Here is a 12658-nt window from a genome sequence, read left to right on the forward strand (position 1 = left end):
AGTTAAGAAGGTCTACTTTTTCCACATAAATTCTACATTGTCCATGTAAGTTCTATTTCTCCCATGTAAGTTTAGAGTCCTGGAAAATAATGTATGAAGAAAGTGAAATTCAGAGCACTGACACAATTTCTGAAAACCAAATATGTGGTCATTGATGGAATCGTAATCAACACTGATGTACTCAGTCCATAATACCTTGTGCCTCTTTTCGCTTCTTTCCCTTTCCTATACATACTTCATGTCCTCAAATTTGGTGTGTTTCTTACTAAAAAGAAGTCATGTATTCCAAAGTAAAGTGAAGGTTCATAAAAATACCCAGTAAAGGTTTAGATTAAATGAGCCAAAATATCGAGGCCCATTATATCAAAACAGAAAATCCCAGAGAACAAATCAAGCAAGATGAGAATGGGAAGCCTGCAGAGCCTGGGAACTTTTATACTGCACTTAGAAAATGAATTGTATTAGTCAAAAAGCAAATGGTAGGATGGAAATGGCACAATGTACCAGATTATAGTATCTGTTACAATCAATAATTGCATTAAAATTTCCCTCAGTAGACCAAGTTTACTAATTTAGTATCATAAAAACACTTTTTTTTTTTTGCAAAAGGCTTGTGTAATTGGATGTCAGTTAAAATAGCACAGGTATGATTAGTTATACTTCCAATTCGTGGAGTGTTTTTCTCCTTTAAAAAAATTTTCAGAGCTTTCATGCAAACATAATTATCAAAGTGCCTATGTCACTGGTTCTGAACTTATTATCTAAAATTTCTGGAAGAAACAAGGAATTCTTTTCATCTGGATCCTGATTCAGCATGTTTATCTTATGTACTTTCAGTCACTGTGTTTCTGTTTACAGCATACGAGATACTCTCATCAGAACAAAGGTCCCAGCATTGATCAGTCAAGCCGCAGACTCTGGCAGCTGACTGAACAGCAGGAGCCAGAGTCCACTTGAATTGTTCACACTCTTAGAAGTCAAGTTCAGACTTGAGCCGCCTGAGGTTCCTTTTAACGCAGATTTGTCACAGCAGGCAGCTGACAGGATTTACCTGCAAGAACCAGAAACATGCACTGTGCCATCCAAAAGGCAGAAGTGGTGGATGGGGCTCACTCGTTGCATATCTTCTGGCATGACGGCGCGGAGTCTCTCTACCCTGCTGTATGGCTGAGAGACAATTGCCAGTGCCCCGACTGCTACCTGGATTCCGCAAAAGCACGGAAACTTCTCATCGAAGCTCTTGATGTGAACACTGGTATTAAAGGCTTGACGTTTGACAGAAAAAAGGTAATTATCTCTAAATTATCTCTCCTTTACCTCCCCAGTTCATTGAAGGGGCTACTGTCCAATAACTTAAAGAAGGGATTATGTTTCATTTGATCATGTCTATAACTACACAGAGAACCATGTTTGTGTAGTGCTCGGGGCAAAGCAAGCATGCTCAGTAGATGGAAGCTTCTGTTATTTGTTGTTCGTAGTTTTATCACTACTACTGTTTTTAATAAAACTTACAGTATTGCTCATTATTCCTTCCGTGAAGGAATTTCGTGAACAGCCCTAAAGACACAAACTATCTCTATAATAACAAGAGTGCTTCTGGGCCTCTGTTTATTCATCTGTAAAATAGGGATACTGACAGAACTTGTTTGTAGAGATTACATGAGAATTCAGTGAGGTAATATGGGTAAAAATGTTTAACACAGTGTCCGGCATGCAGTGAACACTTGAAAAACTTGTATCGACGACTGTAGTTTTAGTCAAATGAGTGAGTCGATATGCAAGGCTTGCTCTAGAACTCTGGAAAACAAGCCTCTCAAAACCACCAAGTAGATGTGACCACCAGCCTGTGTTTCTCTCTTCCAAAGTGACGAGGATAGTTCTCGGAAAAGCAAATGTGACAGCTAGCTCATGGCTCTTCCCCCTCTTGTCTTTATCTGAACTGAAGGACTTTACTCCCAGGGTTCACCGCTTGCCAGCTGTGTGACCTTAGAAATATTTACTCAGACATTCCTCGCTTGGAAAATGTGAATAAGAGTAGTACCTTCTTTCTAGAGTTGTATGAGGACTAGAGGAGTTATGCCTGTAGTGTTCGTTACACAGGATGCACTCAGAGTGCTGTTGTCATTTATCATTATGATCTGCCTCCTCCTCCTCATTTCCTCGCTCTGATACTCTTGGAAGGAATATTAAATTCAGTAATAGCTCACTTTAAGTCATCACAGAAATTTGGGAAACAACAGATTTAGGAGATACAGAACGAGAACTTCAGATCGAGTCACATTTTACTTTTTCTGTGATATTTAAGGGGCCTCAGAGCTCAGATGTATCACTTTGGCTTTCAGTTCTCCTGTCTTCCAAAAGAGTATTGTATGCGTGTGAGTACATAAGTGAAAATAAAAATAAAGTAAAAGAAGTAAGGGCTAGGTGGATCCCCTGCTTATCTTAAATTAACATTAAAAAACAGAGCAATAATGGGGCGCCTGGGTGGCGCAGTCGGTTAAGCGTCCGACTTCAGCCAGGTCACGATCTCGCGGTCCGTGAGTTCGAGCCCCGCGTCAGGCTCTGGGCTGATGGCTCAGAGCCTGGAGCCTGTTTCTGATTCTGTGTCTCCCTCTCTCTCTGCCCCTCCCCCGTTCATGCTCTGTCTCTTTCTGTCCCAAAAATAAATAAACGTTGAAAAAAAATTTTTAAAAATAAAAAATAAAAAAAAACAGAGCAATAATGAACCAAAGTACATAGAAGCATAATATACATATAGGTGATATCTGCTTTCTGTGTTATAAGGTTTATATCACGTGGCCAAATGAGCATTACAGTGAATTTGAAGCTGACTGGCTGAAGAAAAGATGTTTTTCACAGCAGGCCAGAGAAAAACTCCAAAGAGAATTATTTTTGCCAGGTAACCTTGCCATGGTCTTCAATGTCTTTTAAAACTCTTATGGTAAGATATTTGCTCAGAAGCAAATATAAACCCTTGTGCCTTGGTTAAAACATTATTATAATTTAGGCAGGATGTTTAATGATTTACCAAACACAGATCATTTGGGTAGAGATGAAAGAAAATATAGAGGAGTTCTGGACATTCAAAAGAGGCAGAAAAAGGCAAAGTACAAAATACTGGTACCCTTGTCCTCTAATGTGAAACCTGGCACACGAGACATGAGACACTGAGTGTCCACGGCAAAGGAGAGGGATGAACCAAAGGCAGTCTCGCCCTTCTTAATTTTATCTAAAGCCAGAACAACACAAAACCAACCCAACAGGAACTCCTAACCTGGTATCCACAGATAAAATTATGTGATCCCGGAGCCCAGTGAAATTATGTGCACAGTGTTGAGTGTGCATGGGAGCATGTGTGTGTGTGCATGCATGTGCACAGCAAATCTGTGTGGGGAGAGTTCAATGGGTCTCAAGAGAATCTGTGACCACAAAAATGTTCCGAAAATCTGCAATAGTTGGATTCGGTGGAAAAAGGCTTCATTCTTGAGCTGAGAGACAGAACAAAAGAAGTACTTAATTCAGGTAGAAAGTTAATTATTTGCTCTCTGTATGGTTTGAAGATTTGTATCATAAACTATGTGAGTCAAAGGCAGATTCTAAAAATATCATGATTCTTATATATTTAGTAGAACTTGACTTCTACAAATACACTAACAAGGCAATTATCCTTGAACTTTCTTTTCTACTGTTAACTAGGTATATTGGACTGGCCCTGTTGAAATCTGTGACACCAAAACAGAGATTTCACCTGACTCCTTTCAGATCTGAAATTCTCAAACATGTATAATAGGTGGTTTTAAATGAGAGATTTGCAACAGTTTACTGGGTGTAGAGATGTTACTAATTAATTAGCTTGAACCACACAGTTTCACCTTGTTCTATGGTTATCAATAGTACATGAGGGCACCTGAATGGCTCAGTTGGTTAAGCGTCCAACTCTTGGTTTCCTTTCAGGTCATGGTCTTGTGGTTTCTTGAGTTCCAGCCCTGTGTCAGGCTCTGTGCTGGCAGCATGAAGCTGCTTAAGATTCTCTTTCTCTCTTTCTCTCTCTCTCTCTCTCTCTCTCTCTCTCTCTCTCTGCTTCTCCCCCACTTGCACTGTCTCTGCCTCTCTCAAATAAATAAATGAACTTTAAAAAAAAAAAATAGGGCATGATACTGTTCCCTTCCTATTCAGGCATAGACTGGTGTTGTCAAGAACTAGGTTCCTCTGGGGTGCCTGGGTGGCTCAGTTGGTTAAGCATCCAACTTCAGCTCAGGTCATGATCTCACAGTCTGTGAGTTTGAGCCCCGTGTCAGGCTCTGTGCTGACAGCTCAGAGCCCGGAGCCTGCTTCAGATTCTGTGTCTCCCTCTGTCTCTGCCGGTCCCCTGCTCATGCTCTGTCTCTCTCTGTCTCAAAAATAAATAAAACCATAAAAAAAAAAAAAAGAACTAGGTTCCTCCATGGCCTTATCTCATCATTCGGACAACTCTGGTTTTGCTCTGGTGCTTCCTGTCTAAACCACCAGGAATTCACTGTCTTCTTTACGTAGCCCAGCTAGCTGGTGGAATCCAGATAGGTATCCAGAAAAAGATGTTTATCCTGCCTTTCCCCAGTGAGAGTACAGAGACTTCAAGGAGTCTCCAGTTACATAACTGAGTAGCAATTGTCTGGGTCAAACAGCAGTTTCACAAATGTATTATTATTTTTTATTTATTTTAGATTTCTTCTGGTACTCAAAATATTTTTCCTTCACTCTGCCCTAATTTTGTAATCCTGTTGGATTTTGCTTTCATTTCCTTCAAGTTCTTCTTTTGATTATTTCAGGGAACAAAAGCCAACTTTTTATTATTACAACTTAGGCTTTTAAGCATTGTAAAAAGACACAGCCACCCTCCTCCATTAATATTTCTTGATGAATGCATTTTTATAGCTTATATTTCTCAGTACTATCAGGCAGTAGCAAAGTGGAAATGATACTACACTCAGTTAAGTTGTGGAAAAACCCAGTCACACTGACAGCAGCAGTCATGAATAATATAAGGAGAACTGGCTGCTATTTAGACACTGGAAAATACTTTAATGGTTTAAAACAAGATCAGATTTTTAAAATATATCCCCGAGCTGTGCAGTTGGTGGGGTAAAGGAGAAAGCAATGGGCCATTTTTGGAGTATTGCTTCTCTGGCTCTTTGCCTGTAGAATTTGACACCTTATTGAACTGCCATCACTTATTTTCAAACATTTATATTCCAGAACATGTAAACAAACTCTGTTACACTTGTGGAAGGATTTTGTTTTTCATCCTCAGTGGCCATGTTACCTCTTCTGCTCTTTCCTTAGAGTTAGAAAAGACTTTTAAAATCTGGCATCAAGATGCAAACCACTTTTCCTTGATCTTCCCTTGGCATTAGCTGTCAAATTCGAAAATGAAAAGACATGATGATCAGCCAGAAAAGACTCTTGTCAATGGACAGCCACAGCTGGAAGGAAGATGTGGATAATAGTCATTCCATCATAAATTTTGATCCGGTTGCACATATATTGGGCATCTATTTTGTTCAGGAAGCTCCTTAAGGAAATACCAAGTTAAAAAAAAAAAAAGACACCAATTCTGTCCTTGAGGATTTATCATGTCTAGGAGGGGGACCCTAGCCATGAAAAGAAATAAGTACAATCTATTATTTCAGTGCAAGAAAGCATGCAAAGAAGGTTAATCATAACACAGAGGAAGGAATCTGAAGAGACAAAAACATAATCCTTGAAGCCAGGAATATGTGAGCTGGATTTTAAAGAATCAGTTTGTCAGGCAAAGACAGCAAGGAAATTCTTGACAGAGAAAAGGGCATGTAGAAAATCATGGAAGTGTGAAATAGCAGGGTAGCCTTAGGAAACACCAGTTAGTTTAATATTGGTGAAGTTAAAATCATTAAAGCCACAGGGAATAGGGAAGGTGCCTAACCATGAAGCGGCCTCAGTGCCCTACTAAGGAGCTCAGTCCAAAACCTTCCGCAAGGACATTTTCACAACATAGAAATCAGGTGTATTCCTTTCCATTCATTTCCCAGGCTGATTTTCTTCCTATACGGCCAGAGAAATGAGTTTAATATCTTTATAAGTTTAAGAAGTTTGCTTTATTTTCTTTCAGATGCATTTTACATATTCAGAGTTATATCCATTCTGATTTTGACCAAATGTATATAATTTCTCAAATGCTTACAAAGCTCGTGACTGTCTTCTTATCTTCCTCTTTCTGTGATTTTGCTTTCCCCTCCCCCAGTAGCCCCTTTGGTCCTTGGTTTCTATCTATCTTACAAAAGAGAGTGGAATGATTATATCTTTATCAGAAATGTTTGGTCATGGTCATCTGTATTGGGTAGACTGGAGTGGGGAGTGACAGGGAGGAGGGTAACCATAGCACGATCTAGAAATAGTCCTACAAAAAGCACTGAGAACTTAGCCTAGGGAAGTAGCAGAGATGATGGGGAAGAATTTGTATTTAAGAGAAACATATATTGACCTGTAGGACAAGAGGTTCCTGAACTTGTTCTCAATTCTCCACCAATTTAAAAGCTGAAGCCTAGCGTGTAAATGTTTCCAGACAAATGCATGAAAATTGAAAACTGTAATAAAACATTGGAAATATGAAGATTTTTATTAAGGTAATTGTATTTTAAGGGCTTTTGGATGGCTCCATTGGTTAAGCATCTTACTCTTTTTTTTTTTTTTTTTTAATTTTTTTTTTTCCAACGTTTATTTATTTTTGGGACAGAGAGAGACAGAGCACGAACAGGGGAGGGGCAGAGAGAGAGGGAGACACAGCATCGGAAACAGGCTCCAGGCTCCGAGCCATCAGCCCAGAGCCTGACGCGGGGCTCGAACTCACGGACCGCGAGATCGTGACCTGGCTGAAGTCGGACGCTCAACCGACTGCGCCACCCAGGCGCCCCAACATCTTACTCTTGATTTTGGTTCAGGTCATGATCTCACAGTTCATGAGATGGAGCCCTGCATCAGGTTCTGCGCTGACAGTATTAAGCCTGCTTGAGATTCTCTCTCTCTGTCCCTCCCCAGCTGACACACAAGAGCAGGCTCTCTGTCTCTCTCTCTGTCTCAACATAAATAAATAAACTAAAAAAATGTAATTGTATTTTAGCCTCCATGTCAAATTGAAATGATTATACATTAGGGGGCCTGGGTGGCTCAGTTGGTAAGCATCCAACTTCAGCTCAGGTCATGATCTCACAACTCGTGAGTTTGAGCCCTGCATTGGGCTCTGTGCTGACAGCTCAGAGCCTGGAGCCTGCTTCAGATTCTGTGTCTCTCTCTCTCTCTACCCTACTTGGCTTGAGCTCTGTCTTTCTCTCAAAAATAAATCAACATGAGAAAAAGAAATAATTATACACTAATTTTTGTGTTTAACTTCAAGATGCAAAATTCCCAGAATATAATTGATAAGACTGAAATGGGAAAAAATCTATATATAGCATGACCTTTCATATATGAACCTAAATATTTGTTCTTTCCATTAACATTCAGTTTCAGAATGAGTACTCATTTTCCTACCTCTTTGAATTTGTACTGAAATATTTGTACACTATTCTCTGACTTTAATAATATTTGTTATTTCAAATTGAGGTTTAAAAGATTGTAATTTGAAGAAAATCTTTTTTTCAATGGAAGCAGGCCACTCACTTTTCTCAGCAGCCCAGGGACTGAGTACATTGCACAATCAGAAAAGAACATTTCCCCTCAATTTGATACAGCAGAGCAAGTCTTTACCTGTCCGTTTAACTAGTCCATAGCTATCTGCCATCAGTCTATAGCCATCAGCCCCTCTTTTGTTTCAAAAGGAACATTCCACAAAAGAGAGTCAAAACTCTCTGTAACTGTCAGGACCCTGTAGAACCTCTATGCCTTTCACAAGGCGGGGGGGTGGGGGGGGGAAGCAGAGCTCCCCTTTTCTTGCAGAAGGTCATGTGTTTCCTTGAAGATGAAGATTTTTATTATGGCACAAAGAACAGAGTAGGTCAGGTGCAGAGGCTATTTTTACAGAGATTTGTCAAAAAAGCAAAGATCACTATTTTTTTACTCGGCAAGTAGTGAACACAATAAGTGTGTCTAACTCCCAACTGACAATTCACCCCGTCCCTAAATCTTGCCCCATAGTTTGGCCATTCCTGAACCCCCAGGGGTAGGAGTCTGCAGTGCAAGTCAGGGATGGAGTGAGGGTCTTTGCTTCATATATTACTTGGTAATTATAAAAAGGGCTGGGAGCTTGTTTCTTCAGGCTGCCTTAGAATGTCCCCACTGTATCTGGGCTGCCAGGTCAGTGGCTTCAGAACAGCTCTGTTAAAAAACAGCTGCATCAGAATGATCAGCCCACCACATCAGGTACCCAAATGCCTTTCCTTCCCAAAGAAAGACCTAGTCAACATTCCCTTCCTGCCCTTACCCAGGCTCACACTCTGACACACAGGTGGGAGACACACTCAAAGTCTTCATATGTTTAAGAAGAGTCTCTATTCTGTTTTGCCCATGGACCTACTGACTTTCAGAGAAATGTCTTTGGGATTTTTATAAAATGAATACAGGTGTCTTGAACGTCTGTGTACTTCACTTCATTTGTCCTCTGTGCCATATTGATGTCTTCCAATGTGTTCTCTGGATTACATACCATTTATTATCCCCCTTGATTTCTGCACTGTACCTGATAAATTTGGGCATCATGTCTAAAGAGTCTAAAGTCCCTACATGGGATGGAGCTGCCCTTGTCCTGTCAGCTAGTACAAGACAGGAGCCTCCCTGCTTGAGAAGAGCCTGGTGCCCTAGACACAGCCAATGCCACTGGTCCGGACATTGTTCCCACAGCCTTCTGCCTAGTGTCAGTTTTCACTTCTGAACTTTAAGGTCTCCTTCCTTTCGCCTTTTCTTATCTCCATCCATACTTCCAGCAAGAAAACACATAATCACATCCTCAGAGATAAATATTCAAGATAAGTCTATTTTACAACTGGATATGTTACAGAACATTTTTTAAAAGGCTGTATGTTCTTTTATGACTTTTAAAAATTCTTAGATAAGGGGTGCCTGGGTGGCTCAGTCGGTTAAGCATCCGATTTCGTCTCAGGTAATGATCTCACGGTTTGTTGGTTTGAGCCCCCAGTCGGGCTCTGTGCTGACAGCTCAGAGCCTGGAGCCTGCTTCGGATTCTGTGTCTCCTTCTATCTCTGCACACCCCGCACTCACCCTCTGTCTCTCTCTTGAAAATAGATAAATATAAAAAAAATTCTTAGATAAAAAATACTAATTATATTCTTTTTTAAAAAAATCATTTTTTAGTTAGTTAACCACTTCGTAAAATGAAGCCTCCTTGCATCAGCTAATGTTAATGCTGAGCAGGACCTTAAAAAGCTGGTGTCTCAAAGCCTTGAAAAGGTCTGAGCATATATTTAAGAGCCTAAAGCAAATGCATCTTAAGGAAGAGTGATTACAGTCTATTTCCTTTTCATATTTTCTCCAAAATTAAGGAAAATATACTAATGTTTTTTACTCTTGGAAAAGGGATTTTCTGTTATTACACTAAAGTACATTTATTTCTTTTCTTCTTTTTTTTTTTTTTCAAAGACAGTAAAAGTAGAGTGGACTTTCTTCAATGAGTGACAGCTTCAGTTTCTCACAAACTAGGCTTGTTTTTTTCTTATAGCCCAGGAGTGAATTTTATAACATATGGCAGTTGGACTGCAAATTTTGAATTTATAAATTTAGAAAATTCCAAATGGTGATAATTTCAAGAAGTGAAATTAGATTGCTTCATATGCCAGGCTCACTTTTGCCAAACCTACACATAAGTTATATACTTAACCTGTCCTCTTTGCTAGTGCCTACACATTGGAAGATTTGCCCATCAAAAAAAAAGATAGGGCAAATGACTACAAAACTACTACTTCTCACTTCTGGTTCCACTTCGCTTCTTCAAGATGACAGAACATTTAAACACAAAACATTAGTTTTGGGATAATAGATATCTTCATTATACTTAAATTTCTTCCTTGAAATATCATCACATTAAAAATCTATTAAATTATATTTAATTTCTCTATTAAATAAACATGAAAGCAATCACCTAGCATTCAGAATTTTAAAAATATTTTGAGAAATTAAATACCACACACACAAAAATTCTTTTTTGAAATTCCAATCCCAAACTTTCAAATATGTCAGTGGAAAAAAATTTGATTGATGTTTTTTCAATTGTCTTATCCCTATAGGAAAAAAAAAAGATGTCAAAAAATGATGTTGCTATTTATACATTCTGTTAATTTGTCTAACTTCTAACTTAGTAAATTAAAAAATAATAATTTTCAAGCTCTACTCCATTCAGTGGATTCTTTAACTTTATTTATTTTGTCAAAATTTTGTATTTTTCTCGATCTGTAACTTTGGTCTTAATCAAAAGAGCAACATAGCACTAAAATATGAGTGCTCTTGACCCTATTAGGCCTTGTTAGGTCTATGATTTTGAGCCACTTACTTTTCCATAGCCCCAAATCTTCATCTGTAGATAGAAATGGTACCTACTCACCTTCTTAAGTGGTGCCAGGTTGGGTGAAAAGCAATGTTGCACTTTATATATATACTCACTTCATCTTCACATTGTTCTCTCAAAAGCAGCTATAAATAACTAGAGAACATCCCTGAGAGGGGCTTGACCCTCTTGAACAGTACATCAGTTTACAAAAAGAAAGAAAAAGGAAAAGAAAAACAATGCAGAATTCTGTTATTGAAATTCTTTCTCCTTTTCTTCCACTGGCCATCAGGTTTCTATGCACATTGCCCGCTTGCCCAGAGAAGACTGATACCCAACAGGTTATGGGGGAAGGAATTACATAGGTTGTCCCTCTTGCCAACAGCTTAGTTGGAGCTTTTTATTATCTCATGGCCTGCTTACTGAAACAACATGGCCTCTATTCACACCCACCTTGCACAGCCCTGCAAGGTGTTCTTCCTGATGCCTATCTTCATCTCCCTTCCCCCTTGCTCCAATGTCTCACTGCAGCACGATAAACTCTTAAGCCCACATCCCACAATCTGGTGCCCCTCCACATCCATGTAGATCCCTACTTTTGTCCAAGCTCTGACTGTTTCCTCCATCACTTATTCCATTCTTCCTGTCTGGACAGACTTCACCCATTCATTCTGGAAGACCCACCTCACATCCCAGTGAAGCCCTTTGCCAACAATTCCACCCTCTGTTTATATTATCCCTAAGCCAAATTACAAACTACAGATGAGAAGGAAAGCCCAGAAAATAGACCTTATTTCCCCAGCAATACTAAAATGCAAGCCTGTAACATAACAACGGAAACCTACACATTTTTCAAAAACAGTTCTGTTAGAATTTGTCGAGACAGAAAATGAAGTGTGGTATGTTGAGACCACTCTTCACCTGTGAAACAACACTGTGTTACGTAATGAGAACTGGCTTTGGAGTCAGCAAAGCTGGCTTTGACTCTCTGCTGTATGACTTGACTTAGTTTCATAAATGACCTGAACTTCACTTTTTCCATATGTAAAAAACAAACAAACAAACAAACAAACAAAAAACCATGGGCACCTGGTTGGCTCAGTGGGTTGTTTGTCTGACGTCGGCTCAGGTCATGATCTCACGGTTGGTGGGTTCAGGCCCTGAATCGGGCTCTGTGCTGGCAGCTCAGAACCTGGAGCCTGCTTCCGAGTCTGTCTCTCCCTCTCTCTCTCTGCCCCTCCCCCACTTGCAGTTGCCTCTCTCTCTCTCTCTCAAAATATAAATAAACATTTAAAAAATTTAAAACAAAACAAAACAAAAAGAAAGCAATAACTCTCAGTTTTGGAATGTGAAGAATAAATGATAAAATGTAAGTACTTGTTCCCTTTTTTCTCCAATTTAGTCAGCCATGAACATAGGAGCAGAGGTATAGCAAAGAGTATTTAGGTAAGGACAGAAGGGGAAATAAACAACAGTGGCATGACAAAGTCTTATGCTTGAGTTCCCCTTACATAGAGAATAATCATGTCTTATTCCTGACTAAACACATAAGAGTGGCTTGGATGTGAACTGTTGTCATGAAAAGGATTTTAATCGCTCAGACATTGGTTTGAAGTCTGAGCCAAAATTTCATCTACCTGGCAGATAGTTTCATTTAAATAAATTTAAGGAAGACAGGGAAAAGATTGAGCAACTATCAACTTAATTCCAATCAGGGATGTAGAAATGTTTACTGAAGCTGAGGTGATCAGCGAAATTGGAAGAAAGTGGCTGTTATCTATTAGCTAAGGGTTGCTACAGATGAAAATGCCAGCCATTAGCAGATATATTATATTCCATGTACGAACTAGATCCTTTGATGAAAAAAAAAAAAATCCCTGATCCAAACTAGCTACAATTTCATGACCATTGAAAAGTAGATAATCTCAGGGTGCCTGGGTGGCTCAGTCAGTTGACCATCTGACTTTGGCTCAGGTCATGATCTCGTGGTTTGTGAGTTTGAGCCCCACGTCGGGCTCTGTGCTGACAGCTCAGAGCCTGGAGCCTGCTTCAGATTCTGTGTCTCCTTCTCTCTCTACCCCTTCCCCATTTGTGCTCTGTCTCTCTATCTCTCAAAAATAAATAAACATTAAAAAAAATTCTAAAAATAAA

General features: G+C 39.4%; 1 protein-coding gene across 1 annotated transcript in view; it reads left to right on the top strand.

Moving 5' to 3' along the window:
* The first annotated feature begins 858 nt into the window (after positions 1-858).
* BBOX1 (gamma-butyrobetaine hydroxylase 1) overlaps positions 859-12658 on the top strand; it is a 52900-nt gene continuing 41100 nt past the window's right edge. Inside the window, exons 1-2 of the mRNA XM_030333433.1 lie at positions 859-1287; positions 2785-2899. Of these exons, the coding sequence (XP_030189293.1) occupies positions 1069-1287; positions 2785-2899 (334 nt within the window). The 5' untranslated portion in view covers positions 859-1068. The remainder of the gene's footprint in view (positions 1288-2784; positions 2900-12658) is intronic.

The sequence above is a fragment of the Lynx canadensis genome, chromosome D1 (genome assembly GCF_007474595.2).
Source record: "Lynx canadensis isolate LIC74 chromosome D1, mLynCan4.pri.v2, whole genome shotgun sequence".
NCBI lineage: Eukaryota > Metazoa > Chordata > Mammalia > Carnivora > Felidae > Lynx > Lynx canadensis.